This window comes from Falco punctatus (assembly GCF_963210335.1).
Source record: "Falco punctatus genome assembly, chromosome: 1".
Taxonomy (NCBI): Eukaryota; Metazoa; Chordata; class Aves; order Falconiformes; family Falconidae; genus Falco; species Falco punctatus.
In genome coordinates, this window is record NC_137580.1 from 94,697,034 (window position 1) to 94,718,872 (window position 21,839).

The window sequence follows — 21,839 nt, forward strand, 5'->3', positions numbered from 1 at the left end:
TGTGCTCGTGATGCATTTGGAGGTGTTTCCACAACTGCAGCATCTGTCATCGTGCTCCATGCCAAGGACATACCCTAACACACGAGTGACATGGACAAGTGTCCATGTAATGCTGTTTTACAAATAAGAGGACAGCAGAGGCATATTTTCTATCACATGCAGTGGCAAAGTTGGATTTGCCACCCACGTGCAATGCTTTCATACCGTGATTAAAGTCCAACGAGGTATGAAAGACACCTCACATCATGCACAGTACGTAAGGCTTTGCTGCTTCCACCAAAGATTAAAATTATGAAGGACCTCGGTTGTGTTTTTGGTAACACTGATTGGGTTCTTCTTCCCCCAAACCTCTAGTGCAGTTATCAAAACACGAAGATGGAAAGAATAAAATAGCCCATCCACCAGACTATTTCAAGAACTTGCAGCGTTACATTAGTTATACTTCTGCCAAAAGCATCAAAACCTTCCTTGTCCACCATGACAAGGAGCTCCAAATGCCACGTGTGTCCCCAGGGCTGGAACTGCCCTCTGTCTGTACCAGGACCTGGGAATTATCCACCTTCGTTAGGCATTTTGTACATCACCATTCCAGGAACCGCCGCCTCCCTCTGCAGCAGCAGATGCTCAGCCATGGTGGAAGCTGCCAGGAGCTTGATGCTGTAGCTTGAGTTTCCAACCTGCAGCAGTAGTCAGAGTCACCACGGAGTCCGGGATGCCTTCCACATAGCCACAGTAATGGCAACCTGCTGGCATGTGGGGCTGTTCAGCCATGATTTCCCCCCAGGACCCACAAGTGAACATGGGGAGGCTTTTTATTACAAAGTCTTTTTGCCTGTGGTGAATCGTGTGATTTACCCCCTGAATGCCAATGATATGGGACACTTCATCCTGGCTGGCTTTCCCTGCCCTTGGGCCAAGTTTCCTTGGAATGACTACCTAATAGGGCTGGGGTCCGCAGCCGGCACAGGGCAGCAGGAGCAGGAGGGACAGGCTCAGCCCAAGGAAGAAAATCCCTCTGCCCGTTGGGGCACCCCTGGGCTGTGTCCGGCACGGAGCCACGGTCACTGCCTCCTGGGCTGGAGGAAAGAGAGGAAAGTGTGGATGATAAGCCATCAGAAAAAAAATCAGCAGCAAAGATCCCTGCTCACCGCTCAGACACCTTCCCTTAGGGTCTGTTGTCTTCTCCCTGTTCAGCCCACAACCGGGTTCAAGCCGCCTGCTCCTGCCATCCAACGTGCCTTTTTGGAGCTCTTCCTCAGCCGCCTGCCCACCATGGAGGTAGGACACGCCGGGAACCATCCATGCATCCATTCATCCAACTGCAACAGAGTAAAGCAGCGCAGGGAAAGACCTGCCATGGGGTGGGAAGCCGGGGGAGAGCTCCTTTTGGCACCCGAGGGGTGACCGTTTCTCCAGCCCCACTTCAAACACAAACATTCCGTGGGGAGGATGGGACCCACGCCCCAGGCACATTAACCATGCCCCATCTCATCGCTCAGAGCCTGCTGCACCCTGCTTGGGCTGACCCGGTTTGCCGAGAGCACGACAAGCCAGCGCTGCTGCAGCAATTTGTTTAAAAGGGGATTAAGCACTCGTAAGTGGAAGGCAACAGAAGATTACCAGGGAAACAATCATTGGGTTGGACCTTCAGCTGCAGCAGCGAGAGCCTTCGGTGTCTGCTCACAGATAACCTTGCTCAGCTTCAGCACATCACTGAATCTTTTAAAGATCTGAGGGGAGTTTTCTTGCTGGGGAGACGTTCTTTGGGCACACATCCTTCCGTGAGTAGGGGAGAGTCTTCCTTGTGCCACTTCTACAGAGCAGCTGCAGCTGGTTTGGCTGCTTTAAATACTCCCAGGATGCTTGGAAACTGTCCTCTCACTGCCCTTCCCAAAGCTATGGATGCTCTGATGGCTACTCACTACCCAACACACCCCTAACCCCTCAAAGGTACCAAGCAGATGGATGTCAGCTCTTCCAAAGAAGGTGCCCAGAGGCACACAGGCACTCACAGCAGTCCCATTGCTTCTTTTCAGTGCCACTTTCGCTCTGAAATGCTCATGTGACACGGGTCTATCTGGCTGCAGGCAACAAGCCAGACAAACCATGCTGGAGGGTAAGTAAAATATTTCCAGACCCAGGAAGCGTACAAGTGCCATGGGCTGGCTGGCTGAGAGGGGAGAACACTCCAGTGCTCCTGGGCAAAGACTGACCCATTGCTCGTCTAGCCGTGTCTCCCAAGTTGCCAGTCCTGCCACGTGTCCCCGCAGGGCTCCCGTTCCAGCCACCTTCAGAGAAGCACAGCACCCTGCGAGGACTGTCATCCTAAAGAAAGCGGTTCCTAGCTCCTGCCCCAAAGAACGTGCCCGGTGGAACGGAGGAGCTGTTAGAGCTGACAGAAGAAATGTCACAACACAGAACAACTCCCCCTCCCTTCCCTGACCACCCAAAGTCATGGTTACAAGAAAAATCCTCTAGACCTTGGAGGATTAACTGGTAGCACTGGGCAGGTACTGCTGCCATCTAATGGAAAGCAGCATTTCAAAAGAAGCAATTTCAGGTAACGTTGCCAGGCAGAACGTGCGATTTTCTAGGGCTTTAAGCAGCCTACCCTGTCGTTCGTTCTTTCAACTCAAAGTCTCAGGGCACTCCTAAGAAAATATAAAGCAAAAGTTCCCATTTGTAAGGCAAATGGGACAGAGGACCAAGCATGGCAGGACGGGTCTGGGGGTGGCAGAAGCGGGGTGCTGTTCCCTCTGGAACGCAGCCATCCTTCCTCCCTTCTGTACTGCCGGGACTGGGGAGCCAAACAAAAGCAGCCAGTAACTTTTTAAGTTTAGTAAAATCATTTATATACACCAATGCGTAATATTTACAAGATAATACTGATCCAAAATAATGTATTACAGATAACACTGTAAAGGAGAAATGAAAACATTTTAATACACAGAAGTTAAACATGGCATATGAGGACAGACTCGGATTTCCAAAAGAAAAACCTGAAGTAATGACAGCAAAACTTTGACATGTTGCTATTTCCAATCAAAAACTCTTTCACCTAGTCAAGTTCTTCTAACCTTTATATATATATATAAAATATATTATATATATATATTAAAATAATCAAGTCACAGGAGAAGTCAGATATACATAAAATTTTGCAAAGGTCAAATGATTTCAGAGATTTTTCAATTAAATAAAATTCTAAATCCTATAGAGCTTTCCCATATCCTTTTAGTGTTTGCACAAAGAACGTCTTCTTTGATCCCACACAACCCTTCCATCTCAAGATATTTACAATATTCACAGTCTGCTATAAACAATCAGTAGATTTATTACCAAGTAAAACCTTACGTAATCAAGACAAGTATCTTGCATTTATGTCAACTGAACAAGAAAAAAAAACCCAGGAAGGAGAAAGTAAAATACTACATTAAAATACATAAATGAAGCTGTTAAAGTATATTTAATCTTGAAACCTAGAACGTAACTTCTTAAAGAGTAAAAAAAATATCAACTTTCTCATAGAAATAAAACCATTTGACCTTGAATCTTCAAATTGTGTTTTCTTAATCTGTCCCTCCCTCTGTTTTAGATGAGGCCATTCGTATTTATCACTGACAAAAACATCTACGGTAAATCCATAAAAAGCAGTTCCTTATCACAAAAGCCCTTTGAAATGTAACTTCCCTCCAGACACCAAAACACTTTATGGTCAGTCGGAAAAGTACCCACCTCACCACCAGCAGCAGCTTGAAATTACTGTTGTGTAAATTAAGGAGGAAAGGATGGACCCTCCAAGGCACGGTCAGATCCCATCCTCTCAGCTCATTTCTGAGCTGCCTCGGATGTCAGCAAGCAGCAGTTCTCTCCCATCCCCAGTGCTCCCCGCTATACCAAACACACCGGCACTGCAGAAACAGGCTGAAGCAGTTTCCTCCGGAGCCTTACAAAACGGCACACAAGGCTTGCTGCCGTCGTCTTTAATGCGACAGAACCCGACAGAAAATCCAGGTCCCCGTGTGTTAGAGCCCACGGGGCTCACATGGTGCTCGGATCGTACCAGGCTGTGGCACGGCAGCAGTCTTTGCTGACTGAGAGCCACTACAATCTGATTCGGTTTTCTGCTCAAAAGCTCTGGCTTCCAAGAAACTGTCCGAGTATTTTCCTCTTTGGAGGGCAAAGGGATTTTTTTTTACACTCCCATTCAAACAAACGTGATTTCCTTGTTTCTTTCTCTATTTGCCATGCTTAAAAGTTCCGATACAGTAAGATTTCCCAGAAAAAAGCCCATGGATTTCAAGTTACAAAGGAAATGATCTACCTTTAAAGATCATGCGGATGTTGACAAGACCTAAAACTTAGGGCAAGGACAGAAATGAATATAATAGGGCCTGCAAACTTGCTGGTACTTCCAAGAAATTACAAATACTCTTGCCTCTTGCCAACTCTCTACAGTTGTCATTGATACATGTCAGTGCACAAACATTCCATGTAGTGTCAGAGGTACAATTCTGGCTTACACAAAAATTCCCTATTTCCATCAGAGAACATGATGGTCAAGTAGGGACTGTGGTTCTTACTCTGTGATAAATCAGGCATTGGAAAACTGTCAACAGGATTAAAAGAAAGCTGACAAGTTGCTGACAAAGAATGGGAAATGAAGTATCTCCTTCATGTAGAAAAACTAAGTCACTGTTTACAAAATTGTATAGAAAGAGTCAGACACTGGTTTGCCATCCAAGCTAAAGGTTGCCAGGAAGTCCAGTATAGAAAAAAGACAAAAAAGAACAAGGCTGGACTGCCGTAAGAGTAAATTGGGAGATTCATGGCTCAGGTTTGTAAATGTAAACCCAAAATTAATGAGCTATGAAATATAACAATAATGTTCAAGAGTCATTACTAATAGTCCTGAATTGGCACTTCAGTCTGCAGACCGAACTCATTCAACGTCTGCACAGGTATAGTACCAAAATATCTCTATAAAAAGCCTTCAACCGGTCTCAAAAGAAAGAAAAGCATCAGAAGGTAGAAAACTAGAAATATGTACAGATTATTTTCATTTGTTTGTTTAATTAAGATTAAAAAAGCAGCTTTTGGAGCCAATGTTCCAGACTAGTGTAAGAATCTGCCCTGGGCAGCCTCATGGTCCAGGCAGCGAAAGGACATGTGTCAAGGAGCAGCCCTGCATCTGTTGCTCCCCCAGGAAGAGCTCAAAGGCATCAAAGGGATGGGGAGCCTGGACTCCAGAAGGTGACACAAGAGAAGGATCACTGGTGGATCCACACAGCAGCACTACGACCCTTGCCAGGATGATCTCTTTCAAACAAGAGGACAAGTTTGAAACCAAGTGTTGGATCTTCTAAAAAGGAAAGAATGAAGGACACAGGTAAAACACGCACAACTTCTGGTCTGGGGGTGAAGCAAATTAACCCCATGCTTATTTTTGTCCATAGAAGATCCCATCATGAAAATAAAAATAACTTGTACGTAAGTAAGTAGAACATTCTTCTATCCTGCTGCTGAACAACATGATAAAAAGAGGAATCTTATGCTGAATGGCCAATTCAGCCTTAAAAAAGGTCTGAGGAAGATGGGGAAGAAAGAAAGAAAGAGGGCTACTGATCAGAACTGAAAAATACAGCAAGCGTATGGCCTCAGGTGCCCTTGGCGAGGCCAAGTGTGGCTCTCGGGTCGTCTAGCAAAACCAGAAGGCTATTTAGTTGCCTCTACATAAAGACGCAGAATTTAGGCGCAAAGGGTAGCTATGAAGTTTTCACAGCACTCGCTTCAAGTACTTACTCAGCAGGGTGTTGAAAAACTGTGGCTGTCTTGTTCACATAAATAGTCATTGCAGCTGGCTGTATGTATAGCAGATGGAAGGCAGCTTCTGCAACTGGTTATTAAGAAAAAGAATGGTCTTTAACAATATAATTTTCCCCGTCTGGGGGACTCATGATTAACAGTACATAAGTGATCATATATACCTCAAGGAACTGAGTTTTAAAAAAATATTACAGTACCAATGATTTTTTTTGTATCTACAACTGTACAGCATTTTCAAGCAGTATGGAAATTTAATGAAATAATTATGATTTATTAATTTACATAAAAATACTTTTTACAGTTAAAGAATAAATCTTAAATGGTAAAAAAAATAAGATTAAGAAGCTCCAGCTATTGAGAGTCATGGGAGTTTGTCTGCTCTTCGATAACTTGTTTTACTATTTCTGCCAGTTTTAGTCGATCCACTTTATCTGTGAATCCTCTGCCTGCAAGGAAAAGAACAGGTAGTCATCTGGTGCTGGGCACAAGGAGGAAAGCAACTGTGGCTGGAGTTACACACTGAACACAAAACAACGATTCACACTGAAACTTAGGACAACATGTGCAAGGGAATCAAAACGAGCTACAACTTCTAGTTCCACTGAAAAAACTGAGGACTCAAAAACCTAAATTAAAACCAATCAAACCAAACAAAGAGAGAAGAGGCATGACCAAGCCCTGTGAACCTGGCCAATGCCCCTGGTCCCCTTATATTTATCAGCATCGGCTCCTGGGGGCTGACACCTCTGCCACCCTGTTTTGTCAAGGAGCCATCTGAACGCTCCCCAGGCAGCTGGCCTCGTTCAATTCTGTTATCCAAAGCAAGTGGAAGAGATTCTGTGATTGCATAGATGAGGGCAGCAGCCTCCACCAGAGAGAGGGTAATGAAGAGCTGGAAGGAAACCAGATCAAAACAGCTGAAGTGATTTCTAAAGCGATGATCCACTTGTGCCGTTATGTTCCTACCTGACTCAGCGCCTTCGAAAACTCTAACCTGAACCTCAGAGAGAAATTTTAAGGCAGAACTGTCAACCTAATTTCTAGTACACTCATGCTGGCAGAAGGGTTGAAACAGTAGCAAAACCTAAATCAGTTTGGTACAAATTCAAGAATTTTGTTTTTTTTTTTACTTCCATACAAGAAGGTCACTGCTTCCCCTCTTTCACCCGGCATTAGCGCTTCTCTGTGGAAGAGAAGGAGTTCCTCACCATTCCAGCTGAAGCTCTGAAGGGTGTCTCGCAGCAACTTACACTCTCGATTATACTTCCATGCCTCCTGCATCACTTCATTCAGCTTCTCATCTTCATTCTCTCCTATTTAGGAGAACAAAGATAAACAGGAGGTTTGTCATTCTGCCTCGCAGCAACATTCAGAGCTTCAGTAAACAGTATGTGCTCCAGTCATTCCTCCTCGCCTCGCACAAACTAGGGAATCTGTTTGAAAGCACACTCCTGTTTGAAAGTTATTTTAATAGCTCTGCATGTCACTGTTGACTCTAATATTATGCATGCACCAAAATTACAGTCCACAGACAACACTTTCCTCTTGAGACTGGCTAGGACAACAGGAGTTTCATTTATCCTTCCTCACCACTGACACAGACTGATCTTAAGGCACAGTAAAAAGTCAGTGTCTTGCATGTTTAGGAATGTAACTTTCTTTAAAAGTGGCAACCTTTACCAGCCTGTGGTAGAATGCACTGAGCAATCACATCTCTGAGCTTTTCCAGAGCCACGTTGGAATCATTGCTTCCATTCTCAGGGTCGTGGATATAAACACCATCCTTTGGCTTAGTGCTGCAAAAGAACAAGGAGGAAACAATTAGAATTTGAATGCAACTCAAGTTCGTTACTTGTTGCATAACTGCACCAGTATAACACACTCTTTCACTCTCTGGAAGGCTGGGACTGGGAGGTGGATTAGCATTAATTATAACAACGTCCTATATTATGAGACCACTTTAAATATGAAGAAAAATAAATATTCCTTTAAATTAATTCAAATAAGGATAATCCTAAAATGCATTATCGTATTGTTCAGACAGGTAACTCGAACAAAGGGAGATTACCTGACTCTTTCAGTAAAGAAATGTCAGGATCAGAAAAAAAGAATTATCTTGGAATTGTTTCTTCCAGTCTGCCTTACCTTCCTCAACATGTGACCCATCTTCTCAGAAGGGGTCTGTTCCAGTACCTGTACAATACAATAACACTGTCCAACCTCCTTCCTGCCCTCACTGGCGTATCTTGGAAGAACCATATTGTGCATAACGACCCCCAACAACACACTTCAGCACGAAGAGCATGTCAAGCAAATCAGAAATTCAGGAGCACGGTTATACTTGAAGGAACCTGTAACATGCTTGAAGTCATTCTCCAGGCATCACAGCTGCCTGTACATTGATCTTTCAAAAGGAGCTTTAGAGAATTACCCCAGTAATTTCCTTTTGCGCAGGATTGGGTTGTTGACGGAGTGCAGGGGTTTGAGACTGACTTTGAGGTCTTGGATTCTCATGTTTGCAAGCTGTTCTGCATGAGCCTGTTGTATGCCTGCAACCATTGCCTGGAATGAAAAAACAAGAGTTGCACTTGATTTAATTAGCTTCTTTGTGAATTGAAGAACAATATATGGACAACGTTAGCCATGGACAAAAAAAAAGGAAAAGAAAAAAAAAAGAAAAAAGATAAAAAGATAGGCACCAAAATCCTATTTATTTCAGAAATGCATAACAAAAATCAGGTTTGAATTATGCATGACGTGACTGGAACTATAGTAATTGACTGTGGGACAATATATCCTGACCTCACAGGGGCTAAACAGGACAAAGCATCATCTCTGCTTCTCATGTTCACAAGCTTAAGAGTGCTGACTGAACTCCTCTTTGAGCAGAGTTTAAAGCAGGCAAGAAGGGCTATTCATTTACTGCAAATAATGAGGTCAGATATAAAACATGGGAAAAAAAGAGAAAAGACCTACAGGGGAGAGTCCTCAGGCATGTTTACCACCACACTCTGTTCTCTACTTGTTAGCACACGGCTGCTCTTTACCACCAATCTTGGAGCACCTCCTCCTAACCCAAATTTCAAATGGAACCGTCTCCATTTTCTTACAAAGATCTCAGGCTCTCATTAAGGCAGAAGGGGAGCTCTTTATCTGCATAACACCACGTGAAGGAAAACACTCAAACCATCCAAGAGCTATCCAGCTCTCCTATGCAACATTCTTGATAAAATAAGGTGTTGTTTAGACCTTGTCCATCATCAGCTGGGCAGAGGGTAGGATGTTATCAAGTGCCTCGGTGGAGTTGAGCCAGGGATGGTCCAGCACACCTTCAATGGTCAGCCGTTCCTCAGGTTTGACCTTCAGCAGCCTGGGAAAGGAATCAATCAGTCTGTAAAGAGGTCTTTGTTGATTTACAATGTCCTGCTCTGTCTGGGATCAGAGCACTTAGCAATCTCTAAGCATTAGAGGGGCCCAAAAAGAAACTCCTCCTAACAACTCAAAACTAAGCTGATCCAAAAGCGCTTTCTGCCAGCTTCACTGCCTCTTGCTGTGGTGATTTTAACGTTATCACAGTTCATCCAGTTATACTCAGCAACTCAGTGTAAGAGAAAGGCACTGAGTAATACCTGTGTACTGCTGAACTCTGTATTCACATCCTCCCAGATGGGAAATGATCTTCCAGATTAACTGGAAACGATCCAGACCGACACTCTCTGGAAATGTATGTCTAGAGCTCGTCCACGTGACAGGCTATACTCAAACCAAGGACTCTGGGCACAGTGAAGAAAGGCAGTTTCAAACCTGGAAACCTGTTTGCTGAATTAAGTGCTTTCACCATGCAACTCCTTAGCTTTTCTCCCCCTGCAAAAGCCTCAAGTAACGGACACTTCGGCATGCTATCCCACCACAAAATAAGAAGGAACTTTATTCTGAGATCTCTGAAAACCCCATGGCATTACATTTCACTAGAATGAAAACCTAGAAAGAGATAAACTCATGTTCTCAGGATAATCACAACTGTTTAATAAGAAAGTAAAATTTCACGCAGAGTGCTGACAAGTTATCCCAAGAGTCTAAATTAGAAACAGAATGACTTGATGAGTTTGTCATACTTTCTTAGACAATACTCTCAATCAGCTTCCCGTCTGCAAAGCAGACTTGTTTAATGTACCAAGAAAGTGGAAATAACTTTTACAAAATGTCAGCAGGACCACAGGCTAGCTCCTAAGTTTCACTTGCAAGGCCATGCTGCCAAACAGGTCGCAAGTTCAGTTTTGATACAAGACCCAAGACACATGCATTCCTTTTCTGTAGCTTTCCAAAGTCCTAACCTATTATCAAGCACTCCAGCTCATAAAGCTTGAGGTCAGAAATCAGCTCGACATGCTTGAAAGGAAGCAGCTGCTTGAATGCAAAATATGACCTCCAGAAGCAAGACTCCTTACAAATAGCAGTTTACATAAATAAAATGTAAACTTATCCAGAATTATATAGTGTCTAAATGTATTCCTGCACCATAAACACAGATCCAGACTCACTGGCTGGAAAAGACAAGCAGGAAAGGGAGTCCTGATAACGTTAGTAAGAGAATTAAGTGAACTGAATCCAAGTAATGTTCTGTGAGCTGAGTTTCACGGTCATTTTAAAAGACAATGAAATCTATTGACTGTGGAGCTTCTGAGTGACAATAAAGAGTTGACCTTGGTATAAACAGAAGTTTCATTGCAACATCATCTACAAGTTGTGTGGTGAAAGGTTGTGGGCTCTCCTGCGCTGCTATGAACAGGTCCCGGCACCCTTTCCAAACAATGTTAAAGTCCTTGGAGATTTTACAGTAAATCAGTGGAGACAGTTTAAAATTATTAAAGGGATCTATTTTTTCTATTTTATGTTGCTTTTATCCTTCCAGTCCCTCTGGCGATACAAGCAAAGGCAGCAAGTCCCTCTCACATTTTAAAAAACAAGTGAGGTCAAGACCTAATCAGTGCCACACTGTGCTTCCAAACAGGTCCATGGGATCACTGTCTTTGAAACATTTGCAACTGAGAGATGTGCACTGCATGAAAAACAGCTTCCATTAGCATTTAGAATAAAACATCAGTGCAAAACCCCATAGACCTTGTGACAGATCTTCACCTCCCTTTCCCTGCCTCTCTCTTGACTCCTTTTACACTGCGTATTATGTGCACAAGGGGTTTAAGGGACAGATCTACAAGACCGTATTACGCCACCTAAATGCCCCCTGATTATAACAGCGGTTTAAACAAAATCGTAGAAGATACGTCCCTGGAGAGCACTTGCAGATGTGACAGCCACTGGTCTATACTGTTCTGAAGCAAGGTAACGCACCCGTTCCCCTTAAAGACTAAATGCACAATGCACTCTAGCAACTTCAGAGAGGTATCAAGATTAGAACACAACAGTTGGGGAGGAAAAAGAGAGGGAAAGAGAAATATTTTACCAGACTTCATTTGTGCTGAATATGGTAGAAAATTTTTCAGCTGTACGTGCTGCAGACAATTCCCCCCATCTTTGGAAAAATAAGCCCTTTGTGATAACGCACTTTCAAGTGATTTTCCAATTTCTTAATATAAGCAAAGAGCAATACAACATTTTCCTCAACTGACTCACTTTCGCACAATGTCTTTCGCCATTTCTGAGATCTGGCTCCACTCTTCCTCTGGAAATTCAAAACTTCCTGTCATGATCTTTTTCCGCATGTCCTTTGGAATTGTCCGACTGTGGTGTTTGGAGTAAAACGGAGGGTATCCACACAGCATCACGTAAATAATGACACCCAGGGACCACAAGTCACAGCTCTGAAAGCAAGGAAATGATCACTTTGGGGCGCAATTTGCAGCAAGCAGCGGTGTAGCTATGTTAAAAGCTCTATGTGAGTCCCTAAAACAGAAACACAGCTCAGCCTCCTCCTGAAGGTCCATCTGAAGACCTTCACGGATAAACACGGCAAATACATAAGCACAAGGTAACTCCACGTTGCCAAGCTAAACTACTTTCAGTACCCAAAAGTAACTTGTTTACAGAAAGCGCTCCTGGAACTCTGTGCTATGCAACGGTACGTTGTATGGAAGCAGCTGGCGCATCAGAGGTGTGAGCAAGCTGCGCATTTATTACATCTCTCAGGATACTTGAATCCTATCTCTCAGTATCAGAACATACAACAATACAGTCATTGTTTAGAATGTGGGGGGTGGGGGGTGGGAAAGAAACAACATCAAATAAATGAGCTAGCAGAGATACTTAATCAGAGATGTCTGTAATGGAAAAAAAAAAAAACCACAACCAAACAAAAAAACCAAAAATAAACCCACACTTCCTGAAAACCATGGAGATGAAGAAGCTTCAGCAAGCCAGGAGCAGTATTTCACGGCTGCTTAGGCTGTGCTCCCTCCTGCCCTCCCATCCCAGCCTGGAGCTCCCTCCCCTGCCCTTGCACTACTGTTACTGCTGATATGATACAGAACAAGCTCATCCAGGAGGTAGATCTGCCAAAATCCAGCTCAGTTAAGAAGCCAAAAGCCAGATCTATTCCCCATCTGCCTCACTGCGTGTTCACGCAACACAGACACTACTCAAGAAGAAGGAATAGGACCATAACAGCCCAGACTTCAATTCAAGCTTCTGTTGGACCAAATCCTTAATATTGCAGCTCTGTCATTACTTGGTTATGGCACGGTACAGGCTAGGGCTGGTAGGACCTGCTCGGACCCTGGCCACCCATTCCCAGTATTTCTTTTGTGCCAACGCTAGCATTTGTACAGCTCATTATTTATTTTTACTAGCTCAGCTTCCAGCCCTATCAGTCTTCCGGGGGACTCCCAAGGGTTTATGCCAGCCCAAGGATGGACAGGACCACACAGCCAAGTGTAAGCAGAAGCCTGAACTCCAGTCAGGTTCAGGTGACTCTGGAAAGACAAGGGCAGATTTGGGAAACTGGAGAGGTTCTGCGATTGTTTTACACAGGCAGAAGCCTGCACAGCTGCCACCTGAAGCAACGCCAGCACCACCACCCCCTGCCCCAGACTGTATATTCCACCATCTACTAGGCCAGCACCGGCGTTGGTGAAGCTGCACAGATAAACTCAGCAAACGCAGAATCCCTGACTCCAACAACTGGGTTTTTGACTGGATCCACACCGACCCAGCAAGGGGCCCTCAAAGGTGAGACTGTTTCCTTCTGGAGGGCATACACTCAGACCAGCTCATACTGATCATTATATCAAACTCTTAGCTTTTGGCTTTTACAAAAAACATGGATGCTGATAACAGAAGAAACATCAATGAGTTGCCCCACATACGTATGCTTTGGAGCAAGTTGTTCAAGCCAAACTCAGATAGCTCTAGAAGTCTGAATTTCTATTTAGGTACCAAAATTCTCAACATTTTTTAATTGACCGGAGACAATTTCTAATGAAATCAACGGGACTTTAGGCACATTAAGTGGGAAAAAGGTGTCTAAATTCCTTGTGGGTATGGTTCTCAGATTCTATTTCTCAAGAGGCAACCTCCTCCAGCTATGACATACACAGTCATACTTGATCCAATACACACACATTTTAATAAGAATACTCAGGAATCAAAGATGTGGTTTTTTCCTCCAGTTTACATCTGTGGGAGAGCACTGCTGATCGTGAAGGTGGATCACAGGCATTTCCCCTCAGGTTCTGAATCGCTGTGGAAGGACAGTGTACCTGGGAGTACATCACAGTCTATTTCAGGGAACTAGGCATATGCCAGATGCTGCTTTTGCAGTGAGTCACACTTGGCAAGGTAAGGATGAGGCCACTTCTTTCAGTGGCCTTTCCAGGGAGTGCCACCGTGGCTGAAAGCAGTTCAGAGTGACCGATCAAGTCTTTAACATGAAAAGAAAACCACTGTATCATATTATAAACACCAGAAGATCACGGCAGCTGAACGTTCTCAGGTCCATTTGCTATCTTTTCAAGGTTCACCTGTTCTGTACAAGAATATGACCCATATTTTGCTTCAGGTGCAATGGCCAGGGCTTTCTGGTTCATTAAAAGAACAAAACAGCTTTCAAACTGTTACAAACATGAACAGTGAGCAACCACTTCTAGGTGTCTCTGGACCTGCATCTCCTCCCTTGGAGAGGGCTATTATTGGAGAGCAAATATGCTTCAATCCACAGAAGTGGAATTCTTGACCCTGCCTTGTGAGCCTTTCAAAACGTATAATAAACAACTTTCCCTGTGACTGGTGTTCACATGAGAGGGCAGAAGAAACTCTGTATTGAAAAGACTATTGGCACCTGCCTGAAAACTCTTTATGTAAGAAGTGTCTGGCTTCAGTCATCCATCTGTTTCTCCAGGATGGGGAAGAGATAATCATAACCCTGAAGAAGGCAGGTTAACTGAGTGAAAGTTATCTCTGCCCATCTTTGCTTTAGCTCTCTATAGGTTACTAAAACATAGCATTATGTATCAAACCACCTCTCCTGCATGTGGTGGGTTAAACAACCATCCTTGAAGCTGGAATCAGTGAGATATCTAGCATTGCCATCAGAAACCAGCTGACTTTAATCAACATTGACATTGTGAAAGAACACTCGGTGGTTCAAACACTGCTAAGATGGCAGGAGACAGTGACGATAACATGGAGGAAAATATCTTGGAATGACCAAAAAGGAGTACAACCTCTCCGACACTTTCTGTCATAACTTTGCCAAGACTCTAGCAGTAGTTGCTATTGCCCACGGCTGCTGCTACACACAACACAATACACTGTTGGCCATTTTGCAGAAGATCCCCGATACAGACAAGGTACCACCACAGCTGCCTGAAGAAGACAGCCTAAATAGTGCTTTGCTCATCCAGGAACTCTGGCTGACAGCAGGAAAGAGGTTCCCTTTGAACCAGCCTCTTGTGGAGGTGAAAGAACTTCCCACGTGGTCACACTCCAGCACAATCATCCCACTCTCTCCATGATCTTGTTAATATTTAGTGCTCCTATGATAGTGTTTGTATACTTTTCCTTTAATCAGAGGATCATCAATTAGGCTTGGACCAAGTGTGCATTTCATTATCCATTCTATCAGCGAGAATGCAGAGCCAGCACTGCCATTCAGCGCGTCACGTCCAAACTGAGAAAGACAGCTACCTGCACAGATCATCATCTTCTAGTTTGCCAGTTCAACCGAATAAAACCTGGTCTGAAACTAATACATATAAGGGGAGAAATACCGCAATATACCTGGCCACTCCCTTTAGAAAAGCCAAAGGAACCACACTTTCAAGAAATAAAGCCCTAAAGATACCACTGCCTTCGAGCTGAACATACACGTGTACACAAAATAGCAAGCAACATGACTCTTCCCTGCTGTTTCCTACAGATCCTGCTTTTTACTCGTGTGAGATATTTGGCTAGTTAAAAGTATTCCTGTCACAGAGATCAGAACACCTTTACTGCTCCTGGGCATAAGTGTGTAATTTCAGGGCAATAAAATTTATTGCCTTAAGTGATAAACCATGTCTATAGACTACTTCTGCAGTACACCAACAGGGTGGGGAAGACACCGTGCTTTAAAGATACTGACTTGTGGACTGTTTCATAGCTTACCTTGTTATAAGTGTAAGGTGTTGGAGAGGTGGGGATAATACCAGATTTTTCTTTCTGATGCCGTCTTTGTGCCTCCAATACCTGTTGCCATGAGAGGAAAAAAATAAAAATAAAAACACAAAATACATCTCATCTACAAAGGCACCACAAACAGCAATGCCTATGCCAAAGATGCCTGACGTTTTTCTATTTGGTGGACTTTTTCCAGCTACTGAAGACTGCCACATTCAAACTGTTCTTCCTAAGAAAGACTGGAAGCTTTCTACAAGGGGAAAATTTCAGCTAAAATATTTTGCTGCTTTGGATGAAAATTACGGTTTTGCCTGAATTAAAGCAATTGCTCACACCTCTTCAAAACCTCTAAGACTTCCATGCTTTGGAACTAGAACCTTAAGTGTGCTTGGGGGGTAACCCTTGCCCCAGAGATGTCCCTTTTTGCCTCTCCCATGAACAAATCACATCAAATTTGTCCTTTGCTGATCAAACCTGTGTTTCTGGGTTTCTACAAAAATCTCATTTTAAATATGCTCAGGAAAAGCCTCCTATGGGTTTGGTAGTTCACTTGGTTTATAAACTTTTTGTAATGTACAAGGGTCTTCAAAAGCAGGCTCCAGTTGAGGAGGCATTTTCAGGGCACTCGGCTGTAGCCTCATGGTCTGATCTCTGCAATTGCTCTTCCTAGTCATTAAAGGCTGCCAACCCCCGTACTGCAATTAACTATCTGCAATTCTCTTGCAATTTTCTTCAGGACTCCAACACAACACACAAAAGACAGCGGGGAAAGCAGCACTTCAAAAACCAGCCTGTCTAATTATAGATTCTGCCTTCATGCATACCGACAAGGGGGCCAAGCAAGGTGAACAGGTAACCCTGTGCCACTGCCCTCTTTCTGAGCAACTGCCTTTACAGAAGCTTTTTGTTTCAGCATCGTCCTTGAATAGTAACCTTGAATGAGCCTGAGCTGAAAGAAGGATTGCGAAGCACGGGGTTTTTCCAAACCAACTGCTTTAATGCTGTTAAAGGCCAAATGTCAAAATCCTGGAGTAGTCTCTCTGGTGGGAGCTGGGCCTGGGAGAGTCAGGAGGCATCAGCAATCAGTGAGGGCTAAGAACACAGTCGGGAAAATTTGCCTCATGATCTCCTGCTGTGATCAATAGATCACTATGACACTCCACCTTGAAAGGCAGCTACTATACTATCCTGCACCCAGAAGCCCTTAATAGGACAGCAAAGGCTTGTAAAAATGATGTGGTTATGGAGGCACAGGCAATTAAGATCATGATTCCCCCCTAACCTAGAACTGTAATCATTTGTTACCTGAGGTGCTACGTAATACGGAGTGAACTGTGGTGTCATCAAGTCACCTTGGTCTACTTTGGCAAATCCAAAGTCACACAATTTAACAGGTGCATCCTAAAACAAGGAAAAGAGGTTTCATTACAAAATCTGATTGTATCAGCTTTTCTAATACACATTTCTCACCTTATATTCACCTTTGCCACATGCACTCTTTTGTTTTTATACCGTTACCATTCCACAAAGAAGCTAAAAGGTCATAAGCTGATCTTTGATACAATCATTTTTGTTCTCCTGGGTGCTCTGGATTAAAAGCAGCCTCCCCTCTGAGGTTTGGAAAGCATTAAGCACATTGTAGGGGGCCCACTGCATATGCAGGGTGGTTACGAGTAAGAGAAGAAAGAAATATGCAGGTGCTTGGACACGTTAAAGAACCTATAATGCATGTTAGAACATCCTGATGACACCTAGGGAGGAAATGTGGCAGAGTGATCATCCCCTCAGCAAAGCAGGATGTATGTTGAGGTGGAGAACCTGACCCATATTTAACAACAGCAGTACAGACAGCCTGTACTCCAAGCAGATCAGAGTATGGAAAAGCATGAAGCCAAGAAAAGTCATTTATTTGTCACCAAAACATCGCATCCATGTCATTTTACAACTATCCTGAACACCACTATTGAGCCATTTCACAGAATTCAGCAGTAAACAAATACCAAGTCTTCACCTTACCAGAGAGTTATCCTTGAAGAGGAGGTTCTCAGGCTTGAGGTCTCTATGTGCAATGTTTAGTGAGTGGCAATGCTGCAAAGCCAAAGCTATCTGAAAAAGGGCACAATAAATCAACTACAATTACAGAACTCCTCCTTTAGCCCGGACGGTTATTTTAGCTTTAAAAAGGACATTGCAAACGTAGCTTAGACCCCAAACATTTTCACTTCACTTGGGTACAATTCCAAGTTAAGACAAGCCTGGCCATAATGCACAATACTGCAGTCAAGCAACGACTGGGAAACGAAATCCACCAAGCTATTCAGTTTGCATTTCACTTAAAGTAAACAGAAAATAAAAGCTAAGTTGTACTGGGCTTCCCAACCATCTTAGTTTGATTAACACAGGGCATTATTAGCCCCCCAGAAGTGGAACAGATCACAACAGCGTCCTTTGATATGCTGGGCTAGGTCTACAAGGTCACTACACTTGCTTGCATACTCTCTGGCAATTACATTCTGTTTAACAGTCAACAGCAAGTTCTTGCTTCAACATTTCAGTGCATATTTTATTGCATTTGTTACTGAGTTCAGAGTCAACATTCAGGCGGTTTTATTCTTCGACTCTTGATGGTACTGCCTGCAATTTATTCATTCAATGGGATTTAACACAAAAATGCATGACTTAACTCTTTCAGAGGCAGCTTCTTATGCTGCCGTGGATTAGAAACCTGTAACCCAGTCATGAAAGCTCTACAGACCGTACATTTGAAAGTGCAATTCATTTAAAGGAAACCAGAGCATAAATACTTAAACAGCATCACTGAAACAAAAGTAAGGCAAAGCCACATGACCCTTTATTGGAAAGTATTCCTACGGGCTGCTGTAGGATCCTACCCAAACACAGTACCCCGGGTAAAGCGCTGAGATGAGTCTTAGAAGACTGCAACTTACTGTGACAAGAGAACTTTAGGGTTAACTGAGCTCAGAAAAAAATACAAACACGTTCCCAGAGAAAATAAGGCAGCTTTGTGACAAGTTTTTAACTACTACTGAGTATAAGGAACTAAGACCCATCGTTCAAGACAATAATGAAGAACCACTAGATGAAAGAAAAAGATTTCAACATTGCTTTCAAACTCCATTTGTATAAACATTAAAGAGAAGAGTTACTTGGGACATGGATAACCCAAGCGTACACACAGCTGGAATTCAAGTCAAAGTCTTGTCTTTTGGTACAGTTTTAAAAGATTTCCCCAACATGTTAATCCTGAAGACCGCCTTGCATTGTCAGAATCGAACAGCCCAAAGGACACGAAAATGAACTGTCAAGAATAATTCTGTACGTCTACCTAATTTCTTTTGTCAGATGAAACCAAAAAGATAACAGCACAATTAGCATTTTATTAGAAACAAGTCAAAGCACGAGACAGAAAAGTAAGATGAAATGATGTGGCCCTCTTTGGCCTCAGTACCAAATATTATTTCCCCAGCTTAAGGGGAAGCAAGTGACTGGGATACAGATATATTCATAAACAGTCATGCCAATTTACAACAAATGCTGTACTATCGTGTCTCATGTTTTCTTTCCTTTGTTCACTGCAGTTATCACTGGTGTGGCAGCAGGACATTTACTGATTAGTATCTCCAGTATAGTCTCTCACCTACAGTTTGTATCTCTCTTGTTTCAAAGCCAATATAACCTCTGCAAGAAGCAAACGATGGCAACCCCAGCGCTCAGCTTCATGCTGTGGTGCCAATTCCCATGCAGAAGAGCTCAGCCATTTTGCCAGCAAGGTCCTTCTGCCTTGTGGTTCCTCACAGCAACCTGCTGGTCCTCTGCTGTGGCTCCCTGGAAAGGCTATCACAACATACAGCCATACCATCTTTCCTGCAATGCTCCCATTAATCCAAGCTTTCTGACTGGGCATCACAAGTCATCAAACAGCTTGGAAGTGAAAGGGAACAAGTTCACCCCAGGACTGAGAGGAACTGATGCTGGGAATCCCTGCACTGAATCTCATGGAGCTCCTTCTGCTTCATCACCCTGCCTACTCTAGCAGGATATAAGCTAATCACACCAGATGCACTGCTAAGCAACAAAGAGCCTGACGGACACCAAAACCTCTAGTAATAAACACCGTGGAGGCTATAAACCACAACATTCAAGAGTGAGTTGCGTAGAGAAATGGAGAGGGAAAAATAACATCAGAACAAAGAGCACAGAAAACATGCACTATAGTGCCACATTCCTCTTGTTATCTTCCACGATAGACAGGACTTCCATAAAACCAAATACAAAACCCAGCTTGAAAACCACTGGCCCAGGATACTCGTACATTATCGTCTGCCACCCCATCCAAGAGGTGAGAGAAACACCAAGTCTGTGCCACGGCCAAGAGCGATTCTCAAACTGGAGCTCAGGAGCCACTCGGGGTCTGGTGAAAGCCTGTGGACTGTTGGAGGTAACACTTTCAGAACAACAGCGAGCGATACAGCAGGAAGATTGTGCAAGAAAAGAGCTCTCTTTGGTGAAGTGTTGTGTAGACCAGGTTAGGAAAACCACTGCTAAGGACAGCAGAGACAGCAAGGTCCCAACCCAGAAGAACTAACCCACACCTTCAAATTCTTTGCTTCTATTAAAACTTTGGCATTGTCAGGTTATAACAAAGCAGGCAATGATCATCGGATCAGAACTGAGGATTATTTTAGCTTCCTTTTTTCCCACCCCCCCACCCCAAGAAATTGTTAAATACTTTAGCCATTATCATTCACGGATTTGCTTATACATGGGTGTTAACTTGCCTGCTTTGTTACTTGGCTTGCTTGCTTCTCAGTAAAGTGCCGGTGCTGGCTGATTCTGTGAAATAGCTCTCCCCCTTCCATCATCTCCATTACAATTAGGAGCCGAGCCCTGTTCAAAAGCATTTCATTTTGTTATATTAAAAATAATCAGAAAATAACAGAATTGCTAAGCTAATAATGCATACTTCACATCTACTGACGCGGGCCAAAAGAGAGACATATGGGACATGCTTCTCCTACAGTTGTTAGTTATTTTGGTTCCATAATTTTGTCTTTAAGCATATATGCTGCTGGATTTTCTGGCTCCCAGCACAATCTGACTCGCTGATTGTCAGCCAGGAATTCACAGTTCGCTCTTCATGTTGGGCTCCCACATCCAGCTGGAACAAACGCCGTGGAGATGCCTACATGTATGTATTCAGACAAGATACATGCCAGTTCCACCCATGCTTTCCACCAGCGAGCCAGTTCGGACCTGGAAGCCATTTAGACACATCAGTGCCTAACTCTGCCCTCAAGGAATAATACAGCAGGTAGAGTCTTGCATTAAACAGGCTAAACAGCTTCCAGGCTGGAGGTGGCTTAGAGCGCTGCGTGAACCCGTCTGCACCCATCCTTGCAAATGTGCCGATCTGCCTAGGGGCTAAAGATGTTAACGGCAACTTGGAAGCAGAAGGCTGAGTAACTATCTCGAATGCTTTTGAGTCGGGATACTCTACTGGACCTCATTATTTTAATTTACAGTTTTATTGCCATAATTCTGAAGGACAACAGATAGGAAGTGTGGAGATCAGGACTGCTAGATACTCCAGAAACTAACGTCTAGTTGTTCTCACCACACAGCAAAGTCAGATACAACAGACTAAGACAGGAGGTTCTCAGGTCTTTAATTCTCCCAGCTCTGATTTTTTTTTTCCTCAACTAATATCCAACTAGTATACATTTTTATCCCAAACAACAGTAATATATGAAAAAAGAGCCTGCTTCATGTTTTGCTGTTTCATTGGAAGCAGGACAACGTGTCAACAGTTTACAGGGCAGAACCTAATATTTTTAGAAACAATTCTTTCTTCTTCTTTTTTTTTAAATTAAGACTGGCACTCTGAGTTTCCCAGTGGCTCACAGGCATCACCATCACGGAAAAGAATCTCTTTAGGATTCTAGGTAGCAACAAAAGTCGCAGCTCCAATCCTGCTTTAACAGTGCGCTGAAAGCAGAAGGAGGCTCAAAGGTTACAATTCAATTCCAGCTACTACAGCAGTATCAAAGCAGGACAGGAACTAGAAGCTAATATACACTCTCAGACAATGCAGGTATCACAGACTGAATCAATGAAAAACCTAAGAAACGAAGATGTATTCAAAACCAGTAGTGAAGGATACAAATTCATTTAAATATGCAAAGGTCTGGGCATTGACAGGGCATTGACACTGAAAAAGCAACCATTGCTTAGCCTGAAGTATAAATAATATACCTGGAACACTCTATAAATATTCATTTTGGTCACATTGTGATTTTTTTAAAAAAAACAAAAACAAAAACAACCAAACTTCACTATACCTTGGCCTAAACATGGAAAGCAAGCTGTGGGAATGAATCACC

At 43.3% G+C, this 21,839-nt stretch overlaps 2 protein-coding genes across 8 annotated transcripts in view; both read right to left on the minus strand.

The window, feature by feature from the left end:
* Positions 1 to 5,857, minus strand: LOC308065188 (disintegrin and metalloproteinase domain-containing protein 18-like). The gene is given in 5 exon segments (XM_080390889.1): positions 1 to 407; positions 410 to 551; positions 555 to 684; positions 686 to 1,319; positions 5,803 to 5,857. Coding segments are annotated over 4 exon segments (552 nt in total). The 5' UTR covers positions 802 to 1,319; positions 5,803 to 5,857; the 3' UTR covers positions 1 to 243.
* The window catches only part of MAPKAPK5 (MAPK activated protein kinase 5), a 27,792-nt gene continuing 8,158 nt past the window's right edge, over positions 2,206 to 21,839 (minus strand). For 4 of the 7 annotated variants that reach the window (XM_080390749.1, XM_080390755.1, XM_080390754.1 and 1 more), the window contains 10 exons: positions 20,238 to 20,346; positions 17,455 to 17,544; positions 16,744 to 16,839; positions 15,427 to 15,507; positions 11,461 to 11,648; positions 9,076 to 9,196; positions 8,258 to 8,388; positions 7,501 to 7,622; positions 7,035 to 7,139; positions 2,206 to 6,272 (listed from right to left, as the gene is read on the minus strand). In XM_080390749.1, the coding sequence (XP_080246875.1) occupies positions 6,178 to 6,272; positions 7,035 to 7,139; positions 7,501 to 7,622; positions 8,258 to 8,388; positions 9,076 to 9,196; positions 11,461 to 11,648; positions 15,427 to 15,507; positions 16,744 to 16,839; positions 17,455 to 17,544; positions 20,238 to 20,346 (1,138 nt within the window). In that variant the 3' untranslated portion in view covers positions 2,206 to 6,177. The remainder of the gene's footprint in view (positions 6,273 to 7,034; positions 7,140 to 7,500; positions 7,623 to 8,257; positions 8,389 to 9,075; positions 9,197 to 11,460; positions 11,649 to 15,426; positions 15,508 to 16,743; positions 16,840 to 17,454; positions 17,545 to 20,237; positions 20,347 to 21,839) is intronic. The other 3 variants (XM_080390750.1, XM_080390751.1, XM_080390752.1) reach the window with 3 other exon arrangements.